Raw genomic sequence first — 21,657 nt, 5'->3', positions numbered from 1 at the left:
GCTGAAAAGAGGCAAGCTCCGCTTGCATCCGTACCAAGTAGAATCGTTAAAACTCGTGATTCATCTGCGCTTGTACAAACTCCATTTACCTTTTCGGAAGAGAAGACCTACGAGAAGAGAGCATTGTACGAATAAAGTAAGGGGCTCATACATTAGAGCATAACTGCACCACGTCAAGCTGAAGCTCAGAGCAACATGAAGCAGGCAGCATCGCTTGGAGCCAAGAACGCCGAGTCGCGATTCAAGTTACGTGATCAGAAAATGGAGCGTGAATGCGAACAGAGTGAACACGTGGCCACGCTGAATGAACTTCAATGCCTGCTTTCCAAGGGGCGAGGAAATCGTCAACAATCGGAAGGTAAACCTGAAGTCATGTGGTAAGCTGTTGAAGCATTCTTAGATATGGAGTACGAGGCGAAAGTATAGAAACTGATTACATAATAGCTAGAGGTGCGAAAGCGGCTGCTTGTAGCAGAAGAAGAGCCACGACAGGCATCGGAAAAGCGGAGCCACCGCAACACTTTTGTGCCCAAGGTGCAGCAGAAGTTGGTTGAGGAACGACACCACGAAGAATTGGCTCAATGACAGAAGCAGCCAGAAGACGTTTTGGAACGTCCAGCACAGCAGATAACAGGAAGCGATGTAGCATTGGAAAGCCTGGAGAAAGATATAGGGTCGTTTAAAGTAGTACGTATCAAGTATCTGTTGCACACAGAAGGTCAAGCTGTCATCCTGAAGCAGCGAGAGAATATATTACAGCTTGTCAAAAAAAGATGCGTCCCGTGGCAACACAGTGGGCATTGATCACAAGGAGACAGAACTCTCTCACCAAAACCACATCCTAGATAGGAATATCTTGCGGAGCATTATTGGCAAAAAGGGCCTGCAGGTTCATGTGACGAAGCAACGGAGTGAGCGGCGCAATCACAAGGTTGCTAACTGCATCGATCTGGCCGCAACAGACACCATCGGTCAGCATACTATGTAGAGACAAAAACTTTACTAAATGAACAGTCAGTTTTATGAATAGATGACTCGTGATGACAAGAGGATTCATCATTAAAAAATTACCGAGTCTCACAGAAAAGATTCAGTTAAGATGTACAGGCAGTAAGGTTCATTATTTCGCTGTAAGAAAACACATAGAGATGTTATGATAATTAGGCCTGCTCGGAAGCTGTAGCACTTGGAACTCCGCTACTAACTTCACCGCGCAGCCGGCAATGTTACTTCCGTCTGAAGCTCTGGTGGACCCCATATGATGAAAGATAAGCCACAGAAAGCATGAGAGCAGAATCAGGGAAGACAGACTATTAGATTGGTCTTAATAACGTGTTCAAAATAAATAAACACCGCTTTTACCTATCCTCCCTTAATCGAGTTTTTCCACGTCTGCTCCACACCATATCCCAAACAAAGGCAATCAAAGGTGTGGCACTTTGAGTACCAACAGCTTGTGTTCATCCGTAATTATCTCGAAGGCACAACGTGGTTGCCTGGTCCTAAGTGCGACAAAATGCAACTTTATATTTCAAGGTTAGAAACGTACACAATCGTCTTTCGAAGCATCAAGTTGATGGAAGCGGAGCCGAGAGGGGAATGAATACTATGATCAACCTGTGATTGTGTCATCAAATGAGACTCTTGGCTAAGAGCTGCTGCTTTTGAAGAGCTGTGACTTTACTGGGAAATGAACCTCGCCACTGAGGCCACCAACTCTAGGCAAAAACCAGTGGCCAAACCCCCTTCCCCAACACCATTCTCAAGCGCAGTGAAAAGTTTACTACCGCCGTGTTCACAGCCGGTTGCACATTCCGAACCGTCTAGTCACCCTCAGTGCACCAGACGACGACTCAATACATCAATGGCTATGCCAACCAGGGGGTGCGGGGAGGGTACTATTGTATCAGCGGCCTTGTGTGTTCTATAAGATGCCCTAATATTCGGGTACGAACTGCTGGCAACTGGCAACAACGACAGCGAATATACCCCCGTCCGGATTACTGTGCCAGACGTGCTCGTGTATACGCATCCATGTACAATGTAACAGTTGCCAAGTATCAACAGCCTACGTCAGTGCTTGTACCGTAAGTGAGTGGGTAAAAAAGCATAATAGTAAATGTTTGAAGGCGTAAGATGAAACAAAACATCAGCGGTGCTAAATATATACTTGTACTATCTTCCATTTTTTTTAAGTGAAATGCCTTTAATATTTCATACTCTCGGTGTGGGACATACATCGAGGATGCTGTAGTGTAGTTAGTTGTGACCTTTCAGCCTCACATTCTTTTAACAAACACGTGATGGCACAGCAGCTTCAGAAGCAAAACAAAGGAGATGAACACAAACAAAGAGAAGCGCTATAAACCCGATGGATCGCCAGCTTTTGCCAAACATGCTGGAATTTACGAAGTGTACAAATAATGATCTCCTAGAAAAGGGTTCTGTGAAATACTACGTAGTTAAGTGCTCTAGAATAGTCATAACCAATGAAAAGAGTTGTCATTTCATGGATTGCTTTATTTTTTAGTCACAATATTGCCACATTCCCACCTCAAGTTTTGTTGTTGCCCAGTTTCACTGTCAGTAATTCTCAGCGCAAACCGCGCCAGCACTGTACGAGAAGCTTTGGGACTGCAGTAGATTATTTTGTCAAGATTACGCTCACTTCGTGAACATTATAGATTATTCTTGAGCCTACGTCGCTGCTAGCCATAAAGCAACAATACTCCATGGCAAGTGTGAAAATGCCGAAGCGCTTCGCCACTTGTCAGTTTATTCACGGCAGACGCGTTGTTCACCGCTATCAGTGGCAGTGTAGTGCTGTGATCTGTTCTTTTTTTTCTTTTGGGAGCAAGTACGGCCGAATAAACAATGTCCTCGGAATATCCAGTCTGCTTCTTTCGTCCACTTCACGCACCCGTGAAATCTCGTTGAGGTGCTTCCCGGCTAATGTACTCCCGAGAAAAAACACTGGTGGTGTGGCAGTTGGGGCGAAGTGACGTCACGGCAAGGACTCACTTGCTCCGTGGCCGAGTATTGCCTTTTTGAGCACCCGCTGTGTGCCAACTATTACGCGATACGGTGCTGATAGCTGCCCAATGCTGCGGTGCAAATCTTCCAAGGTAAAACGTGGTTGTTTACGCTGCTAGCGAAAGTTGACTGACTTGCAGAAAGCTGCGAAAGATGGCAAACTTGCGTCTGCACGGGATTGATTGATATGTGGGGTTTAACGTCCCAAAACCACTATATGATTTTGAGAGAAGCCGTAGTGGAGGGCTCCGGAAATTTAGACCACCTGGGGTTCTTTAACGTGCACCCAAATCTGAGCACACGGGCCTACAACATCTCCGCCTCCATCGGAAATGCAGCCGCCGCAGCCGGGATTTGAATCCGCGCCCTGCGGGTCAGCAGCCGAGTACCTTAGCCACTAGACCACCGAGGCGGGGCGTGTTTGCACGGGAGAGTCACTGTGAAAATTCTGATCTATTACAGCAATTCATGTGTTAATTTCAACGCTTACGCCAAGAAATCAGTGCTTAAAAGCTTCACGCTGGTTATTCTAGCTGCATTGAAACTTCGTGCACACTCCGTGGTAAGAAAATGTGTTCCGAAGAATTTCAAACAAAACTAAGATGTTCTTGAATTCGCTATATACATCATGGTTTTTATGCAGATTATTCGACTGATTTGACAAAGATGAGCTTCTCACCGAAAAAATACGCTAGATTTCTCTTCCATAAATAATCTTTTGATACATCTTTTTATGTAGCTAGGATGTTGAACAAAATTATACGGTCACACGCAAGACGTTCAGCGGAATGCCGAGATGTTTGTGTACTTAACGTAAGTGTTTTTCTAAACAGCTAGTTACATGGCCGCATGTGACCGTAAATTTCAATTTGCATGAGCTGCTTGTCCGTTCAAACGACGCCCCGTCTGCAAAGCAAACGATTGAAATTCGAAATAAATGGTGTGAGCAGTTTCAATGGCGCCCTCAAAAACGTGGTCTACGTGATAACTAAATGGTCTTCGCCACAGTGACAGTTTGTCATCTTCTACGTCATATTCTCATACATGTTATTGAAGCTCGAGTGTAAGAAAATGCAATGAAAATAATTGACGAGAGAACGATATAGCCAATGTTTTCCTGATATACCCAATACTCTCTTATACCGATGACATACCCAATTCTTTCCTGAAAAGGTATGCTGAATGAATTCCAGAATTGTTGCCCATGTGTTTTTGTTCTCACTAAAAGACGGCCCACTCTCCAATAACTAGAGAACAGCCAGAGTGATACAACTTTATAAAAGCAGTGCCAGAAAGTGTATAAAAATTACAGTCTAGTATTGTTATTATCTAGCGGGTGCAAAATTTTAGAGCACATTATACATAAACACATCAAGGAATTTTTAGATGCGAATAAAGTATTGACAGAGTGCCAGCATGAATTTAGGAAGGAGTACTCAACTTGAGCACCTATGTAGCTACCATTTACAATTTTTACATGTCACTAAATCATGTTAAACAAATTGATGCAATTTTCATGAATACTTGGGCAGCTTTCACAAAATATTACACTGTCAAGTATATTTAAATTATGTGGTCTGCTTAGAAATCCCCGCCGGGTTTATCGGGTTTCCGCTTGCGTAAATAATCGCCTCTGGTTTGTTGCATTTAAAAGCCATCAATCTACCCACCCGCCAGTGTAATCAGGTGTCCCGTGGGGGTAAGTTCTGAGACCACTATTTTTTACTTTATATATAAATGATAGTGTAAAAGACGTCTCTGTAAAAATAAAATTGTATGTGGATGACGGGGTTCCTTTTACAGAGGTTAACGATAAGTGAGATCAGGTACTTTTCCCAATAGTTTTCAATGTGTTCCATGATTGTGTGAATGATGGCAGATCAGTATAATCTTCCACAGGCATGTTTTCATACGGAACACTCGAAAGAAAACGCCCTGCATTTTAAATATAATTTCAACTGTGTGAGTTTGTATGACGTATCTGAACACAAATATCTTGGGCTATAGATATCAAATGATCTAAGCTATGTGGCACAAAAATATTCGTTAATTGAACTATATATAGAATTTAACGTCGCAAAACCACCATATGATTATGAGAGACGCCGTAGTGGAAGGCTCCGGAAATTTCGGCCACCTGGGGTTCCTTAACGTGCACCCAAATCTGAGCACACGGGCCTACAACATTTCCGCCTCCATCGAAAAATATTCGTTATGTTACAGCTAATGCTTATAGAAAATTATTTTTAGTGAGAAGGATAACTTTGGTCACAACTGCTGTAAAAAAATTTGCATACCTCTCTATTTTCCTACCAGTCTTAGACTATGCTGCTATTATATGAGACCCCTACGATAAAAGTAATATTATGAAACTTGAAAACGTTAGAAAAACAATACAGTTAATTTAAATCGATTTACAACGCGGCTCAGTGCATGACCTGGAAGATCGCGCTAACGCAATGTGCCAAGCTGAAACAAACCGCTCATCACGTTTAAAAAATTCCTATTGGTTAATCAAGCGGCTCTACAACGTGAACGCTAGCGAATGAATTTCATTCACCTCCCATTACTCTATGTGCCAAAGACACGAACTTACAATTGCTTCTTTCCGTTTTCATAACGGCAGATTCGGGTTTTTTTTTCGAAATACTCACGGATTGGAATACCCTCCAAAGTAACATTGTTCAAGCTAATTCTTTCACAGAATTTTTATTGTTTCTTGACGGCTGAAACAATATAAGTTCTTTTTTGTAGTTTTTTTGTCTATCTGCGTCTGCGTTTCCTGTTGCTTTGTTTCATTTGCACATATTGTTAATGCTTTGCTGGGTCATTGAACATGAATGAGTTAGCTTTAGTGAATGTGTTTATTGTTGTTGTTATTACCTTTAAATATTCTATTATAGAAATATTTCTGTACATATATCCTATATTGTATTTTCATTCAAGCATTGGATTTCACCCTTATAAAAGTCCTGAAAAGGTTACAGTACCATTAAATAAATAAATTAGACTATATGGGCGCTTGCTAAACCACACCTGGACGTACACCTGTATGGCCCGCCGCAGTGGTCTAGTGGCTAAGGTACTCGGCTACTGACCCGCAGGTCGCGGGTTCGAATCCCGGCTGCGGCGGCTGCATTTCCGATGGAGGCGGAAATGTTGTAGACCCGTGTGCTCAGATTTGGGTGCACGTTAAAGAACCCCTGGTGGTCGAAATTTCCGGGGCCCTCCGCTACGGCGTCTCTCATAATCATATGGTGGTTTTGGGACGTTAAACCCCACATATCAATCAATCATCAATGGTACACCTGTATGTACGTGATTGCCTTCAGCCTCCTCTTCCGCACAACACAGCAACACTTCCATGCGAAAACATGGCAGAGCGACAGAAGATCAGTATGGTGAGCAACAGATTGCTACGTACCTTTGCAGCGACGCAAATGAGGCAGGGCATCCCGCATCATACAGAGTGTACCGCGAACGTTCACATTCCAAAGATTATCAAATTGGTCGAGCGTTGCAGTATCCATGGCCCCTTCCATAATTGATCCAGCGTTGTTAATCTGTAATAAACATAATTTATTATGATATAAATTGCCCCTGAAAATTTTAGGGCAACACCTCGTTATGACTTGGGCTGCGTTTTTTCGGATAAGTCCGCAAAAATCTGACAAACACTACCGAACTACTTCTACAACAATTAGGACTTATTTAACAAGAACTATTTTTCAAAAAGAAATTTCCGATTTTCAATGGGCATTTTCAGGGCTGACAATCATCAATCAAAAGAAGCACACCTCCATCAGTGGCAGCAAACTTGCTAAGTATGTTTGCCCTACTACAAAAAGCTTTATAGTTGTAGTACGAACAAACTTAGGTGTGTTCTATTCAAGTATTTGTGCTTCTATGCATCATGGTTGCACGATAAATAATTTGGAGATATAAAACATATTTCTTGTAGTCGCATGTTTTCATGCTCAGGTATAATTTTATCGGACATTTTAAGTATTGTGATTAAGATAATTAGAACATTGATTTCTTCAAGATAAAGGAGGCTGGTAGAAGAAGCTGAAGATCAGCTAGAGTAGCTAATGATGACCCCAGGAGTACGCAGTGCTAGTTTGCAAATGTACAAAACAGTAGCCCTAACTGCGAGGCAAATGAGCTGTGAGAAACAATTGATGCACGGAAAAACAGAATAAGTAAACGTATAGCAACGCATCAACATAGGAGATAAGAAGAATAAGACAATGCAACAACTTATACTCCAAAGTTCAGCGCACTTTAAGAATTGTAATTTTAGTAGAAACAATTTCTGTAAACGCAAAACTTACTTCAGAAGAATAAATAGCGCAAAAAAGGCAGACCCCATCTACCTTGGGGATCAACTTGATGCGAAGTATGCCAAGGGGATGAGACTGTGTCGTAGTTTTTTTATTAGGCGAAACGTTTCGAAACGGCGTTAAAGATACCTACAAATGCTGTACGCACAGATGTACGTTTTATTTAACCTGTTCCTTGCAGTTTAACAATGAAGCCCAAAGCAGCACGGGTATTGTTAACAACAGAAGCGGGAAGCTGATACGTAGCGCTTCTGCTCGCGACAATGGCAGCCCTGGCTACTGCTATATAAATCACCTACAGTGGATAACGCTTAAAACTAACAATGTAAGCCTGACATCATAGCTGCATCATAAAAGTACATATGCAAAGTTCATAAAAATGAATAGCCAGCACTGCAACCACAATGATCGCTTCACAAACATTAGGGTACATTTGAAAATTAGTTCCTAGACCTGGTGTACGTCTGTGCTGGAATGGTTCATGGCCACACAGGATACTGGAGTTGGATTCATCCTTAGACGCTGACATTTATTTGTAACGCTTGCGATATCAGGTTTTTCTTAACACTCGCGCTACAAGTGCCCATTTTAGGCCTCGCCGTTGCTGGGCGGACATAAACTTTCACCTATGGCACGTACCTGTATACGTGTTGCACATACCTTCTGTGGCATACGAGTTATGTACTACATGTATCTGGCGAAAAGGATTTGACAACGTACGCGACGGGATTGTCGCATTGTTCATGTCATGACGAGTGAGTAAGAATTGTCGAAATATCTTGCCCACTGTGGAAAGGTAAACACATATCTAAATATTGCAGTGTGTTACATCGCATAAATTCTTGTGTAAAAGCCGCTCTTTTTCTCAGTGTCCTCATTATATTTAAAATATCACTGCAGCAGGTCAAGAAGCTTTGACTTTATAAAAAAATTAGAAACTCACCCATACTCCTAAAATCCTTAGCAACGTTTAAAGTACTATCTAGATAAAAGGCTTCCTCGAACAACCGGTCAAAGTTCGATAAAATCATAAAACTTCCTACAATGTAACACGCTGCAATTTTTAGATCGGCGTCTAACCTTTGATAGAGGGCAAGCGTGTTGGCAATATTTTCCGCGTGCCAAGAAAGAAGTAATGCCATATGACACCTGCGAGCCGTAAATAGTGAAGTGTGGTATTACTACGCTCTGCTTGGGGTCTGCTCTCGGAAAATTGTCCGCACACATCGCGTAGGCATCATGCGATAACCAGCGACTTGAAGCTGCGAGCTTTCCTGATTTGTTAACGACAGCTGTTTTCTAAGCGCGTTGCGTAAAGAGAAGAGTGATGGTACTTAAGCTTCCACGGGGGAAGAAGAAACCAAACTGTAAGACCTTCAGTTATTCCATATGTTCGTAAGGTCTCCTGTAACCTGAAAATGGTAGCAGGACGGAACGGCAGACTTATTAATTTTTTCGCGCCCGCAAAATTTTCTAAGTTGTGTCCGACAACTGCTCGAAAGAAGGCGAGCTGGCAGATGATCAGAAACTTATTACTCCCAAAAGAGGGGACTGGCCGAGAGGTCGGTTACACTGCTTAGAGGAGGCCAGCGGGGATCCCTCGGGACACCGCAGCCTCCAATGCGCGTAAGATTACCCGGCGTTGCTGTGCCGAGTCAGTGATTTAGAGGACTCCCATGTATCTGCTGTGTGAGAAGTGTCAGCGTACTGTGGGCATGTCCATACCATGTGTATGAGGGTGGCCAATTGTAAGCAGTTTTTACAGTTCGGTGTCATGAGGTGTGGGTATACCTTGCTATAAGCCAGGGGTTCGGAAAGACACCTGTCTGAAGCTTGCGCCACAGTACGGCATCATGTCGAAGGAGGTTTTTATGAGCTGGAGGTTTTGCAGAGACGACCTAGTCTCTAGTGCTGTAGAATGTCTGTGTAATTGACCAAAGGAGTTAGTTTTTCGCAGGCCGGAGAGGGTGAAGAATGAGAAGTGTAAGGCGCAAGGATCTCCGCGCGGCAATTGAGATCTCGGAAGAGAGTGCGTGCCTGCGCATTTCCACTAAGGGATTCATGATCTGGGGCCCAGGTAAGAAAACGAGGTGAGACAGGCGGGGTGTGATGCTTTATAAATGATTATGCCTGTGTAAAGATACGGCCCACGTCAAAATTCCGGATGGAGAGTTGGGAATCACTTACGATCATCTTGGTTATTGGATCGGTCATTGCCAAATCAATGGCAACCACTTCGGCAACTGTTATATCGGTGGAGTGAATTACACTGCATGCCACGCTCCATTCGCGGTGTGGGGCCAGGGTGATAGCCACCTTTGTTGATCGATGTGGGTTTCACGAGGCGTCTGTGTACGTGACATCGGAACAATTTGAGAGACGTGTGTGTAGTTGGCGCGCTTTGTCAGCCCTACGATCCGCATGATGTTCTGGGTACATGTGCTTGGGGATTGGAGGCATACGAAGTCTGGGTCGTTGGTCTCTTGCTACATCTTGGTAAGTGGTGGCCACCCGCGTGGTGATGAGTCCAATTTGGTGCAATACAGTACGACCTGCATGCATGAGTGAGAGCCGCTGGTACTGGGACGTAAGGGTAACTTCGATAAGCTTATTGACCTTGCCGACACCAAAAGTTTGGAGGTAGAAGGGAACATAGGGAGTCCTAAGGCGGTCTTGTATGCCTTGCAAAGCGCAGTATCGAGGCGATCGAGATCAGTGCACGTAAGGCGGAGGTAGGAAGCCACGTAGGTGATGCGTGTGCAGACAAGTGCCTGAACCAGTCGAAGAAGGTTGGATTTGCACATGCCTGCATTCTTGCTGGCAACGCGCTTGAGAAGGCGAGAAATTTTGTTGGCAGATTGGCCGATTCGCTAAAGAGTGGTATAGTTGCCATTATTGGCTTGTAGGTGCAATCCTAAGATGCATATGTGATCTCTTTGGGTAATTTGCATCCCCTGCACTTGGAGATTGAAAGAGACCTGTTTGGGTTTGCCTCCCTGTGATCTGATAACAATGTATTCGAATTTGGTCGCGGGCAGGACAGGCCTACCGTAAAAAAATAGCTGCACACGCGGTCGATTGCTGTTTGTAGAGTTTATTCGATTTGGTTAGTACTATCTCTTGTAACCCACAGGGTGAGGCGAGCTGGCAGAGATGCGGCAATTAACATGATACGACGTACGGGAAATGTGCCTAACGCGTGGTGTATGTGATTTCCCTTTCTTTTGGCAACTCGTACATCAGGTAGACAGGGCGCTGTATGATGAGCGAGTGAATATAATGAAGGATGACTTGGTGCATTCGCATATGCATTGCAAAACGTGCAAGTGCCGACCCCGGGTTAAGATGCTCAAGATTCTAGGCAGCAGTAGATATTCAAACTGCACGTGCAATGCTGGAAGCCTGTTACATAAGAAGGAAAGAACAAAGGCGTATGAGCGACTCGTCGGTGACGTTGAACGTATCACAAACGATATTGTTCGATAGCTCGATAGTGAAGGCTGTGTGAAGACTGCGCATACCTGTATGCTATATACTCGTTATTACATGTTATTTGTGCTCACTTTCATTTCTTAGAAGTGCCACCTGTCCTAGTCGTTAACTATGTCTATGAATGGTCTTGTTAAAGAATGTTGATATGCTTGGTGCAAATTAAACAAAATGACTTGCGCGATGGTAGAGTATTGGCCAAGGGCGTTGACTGTCTTTGTTGTTTTGCTATCTTCGAAGCATTCATACCTCGGAGCTTCTTTTGGTCAGCTGAAGTGGGTACTGGATTAGACTGAATAGCTGTGGGCTAGCGCTAGATAGTGGCTGTTTAACTGTTGCGTAGCTGTAAGTCAGTATTGCGACATGTCTCGTAGTATTGTAATGTTAAGTACAGTGGCTTTTGTTACTATTCACTTAGAATATACTACAATAAATATTTGACATACAGGGCATCGGAATATGCCACTTATAAGGTAGATTTTCTCAGCGCCGGAGAAATATCTAGTGAACGCTGCCTACTATGCGCGTGTCGGTATATCAGTACGTTAACATCTTCTCTGAGAAGCAGATTTCTCCATACCTATTGAGATATTGTCATGCGCAATTCTTATTTTCCTATTTCTATGGGCGAAGCTCCTCTTAGTGTAATCTTAATTTTTCTGCGTAAGGCGCAACCTAGAGAAGAAGAGACGAGAAAAAATTGGCCTCGTATCTCCACGTTACAATGCAAATGTCGTCGAAAGGCGATACTTTTGCGTCTAGAGAGAGTGCACAAAAACTTTATTTCATCTTCTGTGCAAGATAATCGGTAAATGGTATTCTGAAGGCGCTGCGTTAGAGTGCCTCGAGCGTGCAGTGGAGGTGAACGAGTGCATCATGTCACGTCACAGGTGAGACATGAGCGCTATCTGGCAGTCAGCTTGTAGAACGAAGCACGTGGCGTGCGCACGCGACTGTCTCGGAGGTGATAAAGTGTAGAACGTAAAGAGACGGGTAGATGCCACCACCATGTCGTCTTAGCAAAGCGTTGGAAACAGTTGCCTTTTCGTGCGAGTGTTGCATTGTCAGTGCAACGTGATAAGGACTATGGTCCTTAGAATTACTTATGTACGCCTTTTCTAGTAAAAAGACACACACTAGTTGACGCGTTGTTACGGTGCCTCAGATAAGCGCAATAATTGCTAAGGCCATGTAGTTGGTTGGGGTTCATCATTTAGAAGGGTATATCGCACCACGACAAGGACACAAAAAGAGAGACACACACACACAACGCTAATCGCTTTTATATATGGTAGACTTTTTAGGGTTCCTTGACGCAAAAAATTTGGTCTGTCGCTACACTTTTCTGTTTGTACACCTTTAACGGCACCGTAAGAGGCACCGGAGTAACCGGCCGATAGCCCAAACAGCCGGCCCCATCCGCAGCGCCCACCAATATTGCTCAAGGTTCAGCATTCATACCTGTGCGATTCTCAATCAAGAAGCAATTATTGCGCATATCTGAGGCGCCATAACGAGACCTCAATATTTCGTATATATATGTATATCCTTTACTGGACAAAGCACACATAAGCAGTTCTAACGACCGTAACATTTATCACGCTGGGCTGACTATGCACACTTGCATGAAAGGCAAGTATTTTCAACGCTTTGCTAAAAAGACACGGTGATGGCACCTACCCATCGCTTTGCGTTCTACACTTTACCACCTCCGAGATAGGCGCGCACGCTGCGCGCGCGCTTCCTTTTCCAAGTTAACTGCCAGATTGCGGTCATGTCTCACGCGTGATGTGACTTGATGCGCTCGTTCGCCTCCACTGGACGCTTGAGGCACTCTAATTCAGCGCCTCTAGAATATTATTCACCAATTTCCTTCCACAGAACATCCAATAAACGTTTTTTTCACTCTCTATAGACTCAAGACTATTGTCTTTCGACGACATATGCAATGTAACATGGCGATACGGGGCCAATTTTTGTAATGGACAATCGCGTAGGTACGAACGCCGAATTTTGAGCAATATTGGTGGGCTCTGCTGATGAGGTCGGTCGTTTGGAGTACCTTTTGGAACCATTTAGAGTATTGTTGAGGACGGACAAGTAGACAATTGTACGGAGAGGCAGACAGACAGACCAAAAGTTTTGTGTCGGAGGTACCCAAGAAAAACTATCGTCTTTAAAAGAGGACGTTCGTATCTTACTAGCAGTAAAACAGATGGCGCTGTTTTATAGAAGTACATAAAGTAACTGTATATGGTCCCTATACAGCTACTCTAGAAGTATATACAAACGGCAGCTGACTGAGGAATTGTAGATGACGCTGTGCCGCTACGCCTATTGGCTGCTGCGTGGGTCGTGTCTAGGTGCACCAGGAAGGAGTGCCTCTCTGTCTCTTGGAGTGCCGCCGTACGTGGTAGATCGTTAGTGGAGCATGGACGAAGCTGAAAGGCAGACGCGGGGCACCGCGGTAGCGCGAGCTCGTTGCCTCGTTGGTGGGGCATGGACGAAGTAGAGTGGAAGGCCTCGGTGGCTCGGGCTCTTTGCCTGACAAGAGGACAGACAGACAGACAGACAGAGAGACAGACAGACAGACAGACAGACGGACGTGCATACACACAGACAGACAAACAGACAGAAAGACAAACAGACGGACGGATAGACGCTTCACCCCACTCTTCATCACTCACACAGCGGATATGCTGTGATTTTTTTTATTTGGTACTTGCCCACAAGGCCTGTTCAGAATGCTCAGCACAAACTGAGTGCAAGAAGGTTCGCATTATTTGTAGACCATTTTGTTTAGATGGCCCGCGAGACGCCAACACTCGAGAGTATTCCAGAACTTGCGCGAAGGCAAGTGATAAAGCTGCAATATTCGACGACACTTGCATAAAACCAAAGCGCTTCGGCACTTGTCAGTTGATCGACGGCCGACATCCTGTTCCCCACTATCAGTGCCACCAGGCATCGCAGTAACCTGACTTTCTGTTAACCGACCTAAAGTTTGACCAAAGCAACAGTTTATTTTGGACAAGCACTATGTGCTTTTGTCGACGTCAGGAGCCCCTGACAATATTGTCACGCGATCGTGACGTGCACGAAGAGAGGTGACAGCAGGTCTAATATTAAACTGTTCATTTGGGCTGAACTTATGTCCAAGTAAAAGAAAAGTCAGATTACAGCAAGACGCTAGAATTGATAGCGGCGGAGAGACCATCGGTTGTCCATCAACTTATAAGCGGTAAAGCGTGTCGGCATGTATGCACTTGTTATCGAATATTCTAGCGTTATCACTAGCAGCGACGTAGGTTTCACAATAATCTGTAACGTTCCCGAAGCGAACGTACTCTTAACAAAACGATATACTAAAATCCTGAAGCTTTTCGAACACTACAGGCGCACTTTGCATTGACAGTTGCTGGCAGTGAAACGATATGACAACAAAACTTGAGGAGGGAATGTGACATTTTTACATCGACCCAGTGGCTACTTTTTTGACACCATAGTAAGACAACATTTGTCCCGGTAGGCGCCCTTCATACGTTCTACTTTTCTCGAGAACGTCACGACACTCTGTTTGAAGTCTTATATTGCACCAGAACATGCTTCGTGCTGACTGCTGCGCAAACCTTTAGACCTATCCACATTACATGGAAAAGGCGGAATTGTTCTGGTGTTGTGATAATAAATAAATAAACTATATTTAACACGACTTTTGTGCATCTTTTCAATTTTTGTATTGATGGTAAATTTTGAAAGCTCGTCTATCACCAGCAGAAGCAAGTAATTCTAATTACTTAAAAACTTCCGAGCAATGACAAGTGTTTTAATTACTAAAAAACTGCAGCCAGCGTAGTCCAAACTTGTTTGCTCAGGGCCTATAAATGAAACTACACGCGAATAAAAATATTCAAGTAGTTTTCAAAACGGTACATATAACAGAAGGCGTCAGGTAAAGACTTCACACTCACAAGAATATCAATTTTCCCGAAGTGTTTGACGGTTGCCTCGACTACGTTGGCGACATCATTTTCCTTCGAGATGTCTCCTGGGACAACACAGACCTGAAAAAAAAACGAAAGTGCAGTTGTAATTTTAAATGATGGCATATTTAGCTCACATTCCCTTCACTTGCATCGCTTGCTCGAAGTAAAATGCGTCCTCTGAAAATGACACTCAAGACTCTCACTTACTTCGTGCGGTCTCCGAAAAAAAAACAAAAAACAGATGGAGCATTACACAGAGTAAACATTTTTTTCCTGTCACTAGACACAAATACTGTACGCGTAATTTACCCATTTCGTAGCAAACCATTACAGAAGAATGCCTCACGAGGCCTTTTGACCTCAACTGTTGTCTCTTCTATTTCTCGCTTGGCATTGCGCTGTCAGGTCACCGACCTGCACCATGTCGTGCGATCTATGTCTATAGTCCTGGTGTACCCTTATAAACGTGTTTTGCTTTGACGCAAATTAGTTGCGTAAAAGTATCACGTGTGCACTCAGTGAAAACTTTCTCGCATGTGCAATGCATGTGACTTACATTCGGACATGTTTATTAGGTGGTATATCTGCGTATATTATTCTTACGTACGCTTATATCTCATAAAACCTGGGTGTCACTTAACGCCGGCCTTCTGTAGGAAGTGCCAAAGGTAGTGTTGGCAGTAATATTGAGTCGTGACACACCTAGCCAAGTCTTTCATTGGGAAAGCGGCCACAAAAAATGCATGATGATGTCGATTCACACACTTTCCGGAGGAGCTGTGTATACAGCAGTACGCTATAAACTGCTCTTGTTTTCCTCGTCTGTTAATCTACGATATAGTACGTACCTTACAGGTGATAACATACAAATCTAGATAACGTTCCTCTTTGTCTGACCCCTTGAATACTTTTCCTTCATTCAATGTAACTAAAAAGGTGTACACAACTTTGTGTGTTTCTGAAAACACCTCTTGAACACACGCTAGTGATTGAAATGATATGGGCGCGTTAAGAATATCCAGAATTGTGTCTTCGCCAGCTTTTGATAATCTTGAGGTCATCCTCGCCAACATTCCAATTTCTTGAGTTCATTGCACACGGGTGTGCGATAAACAATGAGTCACAGTGACTCTTAAGATTTCCATTGTTTCCTGAGGGCACACATTATTTTCTGTCTGTGATGAAAGCGCCGCTGGTAGACGTTGTCATTGTGTTTGGTTATTGGCCTGACAATGTATGTTGTTCTGGTAATGGTGGCAGTTGCTGGCCGAAGAGAAAAGGGGCTTGCGTGAGCTCTAAAGGCTCGCTGTCCTGATTATCGCAATGCCTTAGTGAGAGCGAATCGAGCGCCGCTTTATTCTCAGTAAAGATAGTCGGCAGTTCTGTGCACAGACAGCTTCGTCCAAAACCGCTTCAGAGTGTCATTTTGGCAGATGCCACCAACTATTTCCACCAACTCACCCATCCTTCTGCCACTTCAACTATGTTCAAATGAGCCTTTTGGTTGAAAATTTTAGTCTGGCAAACGTCTTTTTGTAGTAATTTCAATAGTTCTCGCAGCACCTTAACACGACACCCTCTGCTTGAACAAAACCAAAGATGTTTATGATGAGAGTACTGAAGAAGTCGTACGAAGCAAGTGACCATGCAGCGATTTGCCCGGCAAATTATTTTTCTTGTAATCAATTGACGCAGTATTGATTGATATGTAAGGTGTAACGTCCCAAAACCATCATATGATTATGAGAGACGCCGTAGTGAAGGGCTCCGGAAGTTTCGACTACCTGGGGTTCTTTAACGTGCACCCAAATCTGAGCACACGGGCCTACAACATTTCCGCCTCCATCGGAAATGCAGCCGCCGCAGCCGGCATACGAACCCGCGACCTGCGGGTCAGCAGCCGAGTACCTTAGCCACGAGACCACCACGGCGGGGCCATTGCCGCAGAATTAAGAATAAGGTTGATGAACTAAGTAGCCTCTTAGAAACTGTTAAACCGTTAGTAGTAATAGGAACAGAAACCTGGCTGGATGAGTGCGTAGCTGGCAGTGAAGTGTTCCCATCCAACTTTGTATGCTTCAGAAAAGATCGGAATAACCGTGGTGGGGGCGTATTTTTTCTGGTTGACGAAAGTGTTGCGTCGTGTCAAACTATAGTGCGGGAAATCACATGCGGAGCACTATGGTGCGAAATAAGACTTCTGAATGGTAAAACGTTATCTGTGTGCTCCTTTTACCATCCCCCGCAGGTCTCTGTAAAATTATTATCGAAGCTTACGAGCCAATTATAAGTAATTAAAACTGATTACATTGTTATCACTTGAGAATTCAACCTTCCAGATCTTGATTGGCCCAGCCAGTCTGCTTTTTTAGGAATTACTGGCAGGCTATATACTGTTAGCCAGTATGGTTAGCTTATTTTCACTTACGCAGACTGTTCTGGAGCCCACAATAGAAAATCATGTTCTTGATTTATTTTTCACAATTGCACCAGATAAAGCTCTGTCCACAGTAGTCATACCAGGAATTAGTGACCACGCAGCTGTTGTTTGTGAAATGAACATGAGCTTTCAAAATACTACTGCTACTAAACACTGACGTATATTTATTTATGCGAAGGCAAATACTGATGAAGTTGGGGCCGAGCTTGACATTTACTTTGTTGTCTTCGAGACACTTGCAGAAATACTTTCAGTACAGCAGCTTTGGTCAAATTTCAAAGACACGTTTTTGAAACTACGTGACCGTCACGTACCATCCTCGCTGCTATCTAAAATGCGTCAAAGAAGCAAGCCATTGTTTACAAAAGAAACACATGTCTTTGTGCAGAAACAGAAAAGGGCTTATCACCACCATTTGCGTAATCCGTCCATTAAAAATTTTGGTAAGCTTAGGGAAATTGCGTCTCAAATAAAAGGTGCTAAGACAACTGCGAAAACTGCATAGTTTCAGTCATTTCAATCACGACTTCAGCAAAAGAAAAAGGAACTATAGAAATATGTGAAAGGAAAAAGAAAGGACTCTGTTTCAATCCCTGCTCTGGAACAGAATGGCGTTATCATCGAAAGTGCTGAAAAAAAGCTGAAAGCTTCAATTCCTATTTTACATATGTTTTTTCCGTACCACGTACGAAAACAAATGCGTACCGTTTTTCTGTACCTTCTCCGGGCGAGACTCAGATGGATGATATTGTTTTTTATAGCCAAGGAGTTGAAACCCTGCTAAAGTGGCTAGATGTATCAAAAGCTTCTGGACCTGACGGACTGCCTAACGCTCTCTTGAAATCCTTAACATAGTATTGCACGATGGAACGTGAAGAGCAACTCTCTGCTCGTGAGCTAGCAGCCGATTGTTCATCGTCGCTGTCACTCTAAGCGCGTTGACAACAATCTACGACCAATAAAAAATCCTCGACATCAGGACGGGTTTTTGAATATCACTGCCGAAAGTAATGTAAAGAATTCTCTCCACTAAACTACTTTCACAGCACTAACAACGTGGCATTCACCTTGCACAACACCCACATGGCCAACGAAGTGAAAAAACAGCGCGTAACACAGGACACAGGACAGAGAAGAGACGGACGAACCGGCCCAAATAAGCACTTTAGTACCCACATGGCGTTACTCAGCATGTTTATCCGGGGGTGCAGAGATCATTTAGCCACATATTTCGCTCGGATACCCGGCAAGAAACGAATCGCTTGCGGTGTGCTGGTACCTATCAACGAACACAACCAACATGCGGTGCAGCGTAGGCTAAGATTTGGAAGCACGAATCGCCAGCGTGCGCTACTTTCCTCGTACAATGAATGTTAAAGGATTCATGCACTACAAAAGCACTGACGAGTTCTATTCGCACGTAAAACAATGCGAGTTTCTACTCAAATGGTCAGACGTTAAGTTTAACTATCCAAAGTGGCGGCAGAAAGTCTCGCGAAGCTGACATGTGTTCTCTGTGGGCTATAAATTAAATCTCGAGTTGCCATGTACTTTCACAAAAACTTCGCGTTTCGCAAAAACGAATCAGATATATCATGGCACAGAGGGTCCGGTGTATTCACTGATGCACGAAACATACAAAGTAGTTTGTGTTCGTTTCTTGCTAACGTTTTAACGCTGCGGCTAGCGACACTGAACAAGGAAGCATTGGGAGTGTCCGCCTACTGATTATCCTTGATAGGACGCTCCTGAATTTGGCTAGGCGGAATGACAGTATATCAACATTACGAATATTGAACGTCCTAATGCCCAGGAGAACATACTAAAGAACAGATGTAAATAAACTGCCCTTGCTTCTGCACACGCGGAAAGTACGATGTAACATTTGCTGCTGAAGCTCACGGAATATTTTGTACACAATGGTCTGACAAAACCAAATACCGCAGTATCGAAGGGTTCTCGCTTTTTGACGCGGCAAACTGCAAGCAGTGGTAATGGTGGCACATTAGATCGCGTGTGAAAACGGACGCATAACAGGCATCGGTAGATTGCTTTCCTATAATCCTGACAGCTCTCAGAGCTCGAAGGATTTCACCTACGTTACGGATTCTCGCTGGTAATTCTCCGTGATAAATCGACGGTGAGCCTCGGCGAATACCAGCTCAGCGAGGGAATGTCGACTATGAAGTATTACTAGGTCCTTCATGTAAAAGCTGTCGTTGAGGCCTTGCGAGCTTTCGCCGACACGCAGAAGCTCACTGTCGTCGATAAGGGGGTTTAGCTGTTCTACTAATCACTTACTGGGCAGACCTTGTTGTTCTATTAGCAATCCTTTGTCGTCGAGAAATGGTTCAGTTTGAATGTGCCGGATCGAATACCTCCTACCTATCAACATGGCGCCAGTACATATGAGATCTTGCTTTATTTAGAATTTCACATTGTCGACAAAAAGTCCCAACCATGATGTGATGTGGACAACTTTTGCAGTGAACTGCACTTGGTGGCATTCAGTAAAGGTGCTTCCAGCAGTGCGTTTCTTGTTGAGTGAAGTGTCGTTAGTTTTGCTAGTTTCATCCCTACAAAGTCGTGTCTCCAGGGCGCTGACAGCTTCTGAGCTAGACAATTCACTGATTCCTTAGTTTTCTGAGGCACGCGCCACGGTGGTCTATTGGCTAAGCCACTTCTGCTGAGCCACAGCTCGCGGGAACAAATCCTGACTGTGGTGGCCATGTTTTCAAAGGGGGCGAAAATGTTTAAGGTCCGTGTATTTAGATTTAGGTGAACGATAAAGAAATCCAGGTGGCCTGAATTTCTCGAACCCTCCACTGCAGCATTTCTCATAGTCATATGCTGGTTTAGCGCGTTAGAGCCTAACGTTATTACTGTTCCAGGATTGTCTGTATCAACAAACTAAGAATTTGTGCGTGTGCCGACACACCATGGCTCACCATATTAGCTGGATTTATTTTGCATATATGTGCTAGGCGTATTCAGAAGTATTGTCCTGAATTCGTTTGAATAGGGCCTTCTATACGCCTCTAACATTGAAGGCTCTCGCTTTAAACTGCCAAGCATTACGGTTGCGTCAGCTCGAAGGACGTATTGTGCTCCTACCTACAAGCTTTATTCGCAACATTGAAAAATACTGCAGTAGGCTTACCCTCTACTTGGCTGCACTGAGACAGGTAGCCACACTTTTATTTACAACTTCTACACGATTATATGTATTACACTCGTACGCTTTTGTGGTTTAGTCGATGAATACGTGCAGCTAAGTGCTAAGAGCCGATCAAGTGCGTCGTCTATTCGTGGGAGAGGATACACGTCCTTTCTTGTGATTTTGTTCAGGCGGCGATAATCGACGCAGAAACACAGGGTCCCGTCCTTTTTTTTCACTAACACCACGGGGGATGCCCATGGACTCTTGGACGGCTGGGTAATGTCATCTCGCAGCATTTCATCAACTTGTCTTTTCATGGCCTCACGTTCTCTCGTCGAAACCCTGTACCGACTCTGACGGAGTGGTCTGGCATTTTCTTCGGTTATTATGCGATGTTTCGTGATTGGGGTCTGCTGAATTTTTGATGACGACGAAAAACAATCTTCGTGTTGCAGGAGCAGGGCCTTGTGCTGTCCTTGCTTATCGTTCGGAAGTCTGGGATTGACGTCGAAAGCTATGCGAGGGGCTTGGTTCCTCTGAGCAGGTTCCACAGAATCGGCGAGGGCGAAAGCACTGGTGGCTTCGACAATTTCTTCGATGTATGCGACCGTTGTTCCTTTGTTCACATGTTTGTACTCATTGCTGAAATTCGTGAGCATAACCATTGCTTTGCCTCCCCGCAGCTCTGCAATTCCTCTTGCGAGGCAAATATTTCAGGTGACCAAGAGATGCTGACTGCCTTCAACGACGCCTTCCAAGTCAGTTGATTTAGGAGTGCCGACTGAAATAATGACGCTTGAGCGAGGTGAAATGGTGACTTGTTCTTCCAGCACATTCAAGGCATGGTGTCCTGACGGCATGCTCGGTGGTAGTGCTTCTTCTGTGGATAACGTTATCGACTTTGTTTTTAGGTTGATGACAGCACCATGGAGGCATAAGAAGTCCATGCCAAGGATGACATCTCTCGAGCAACGCTGTAGGACTACGAAGTCTGTAGGATAAATACGGCCGTTAATGGTGACTCTCGCTGTGCAGATTCCTGCCGGCGTTATGAGATGTCCTCCAGCTGTGCGGATTTTAGGGCCTTTCCAAGCTGCCCTAACTTTCTTTAACTTTGCGGCGAACGACCCACTAATGACAGAATAGTCAGCTCCAGTATCGACGAGAGCGGTCACACTGTGGCCGTCGATAAGAACGTCGATGTCG

At 44.2% G+C, this 21,657-nt stretch overlaps 1 protein-coding gene across 2 annotated transcripts in view; it reads right to left on the bottom strand.

Annotated features, from left to right (window-relative positions):
- LOC119167374 (3-oxoacyl-[acyl-carrier-protein] reductase FabG-like) overlaps nucleotides 1–21,657 on the bottom strand; it is a 151,473-nt gene that overhangs the window by 70,520 nt on the left and 59,296 nt on the right. For both annotated transcript variants that reach the window (XM_075888633.1, XM_075888632.1), the window contains exons 3-4: nucleotides 14,837–14,929; nucleotides 6,458–6,596 (exon numbers count right to left, since the gene is read on the bottom strand). In XM_075888633.1, the coding sequence (XP_075744748.1) occupies nucleotides 6,458–6,596; nucleotides 14,837–14,929 (232 nt within the window). The remainder of the gene's footprint in view (nucleotides 1–6,457; nucleotides 6,597–14,836; nucleotides 14,930–21,657) is intronic.

The sequence above is a fragment of the Rhipicephalus microplus genome, chromosome 3 (genome assembly GCF_043290135.1).
Source record: "Rhipicephalus microplus isolate Deutch F79 chromosome 3, USDA_Rmic, whole genome shotgun sequence".
Taxonomy (NCBI): Eukaryota; Metazoa; Arthropoda; class Arachnida; order Ixodida; family Ixodidae; genus Rhipicephalus; species Rhipicephalus microplus.
Note: the sequence above shows the minus strand (reverse complement) of the source record. Positions and strands in the feature narration are given on the sequence as shown.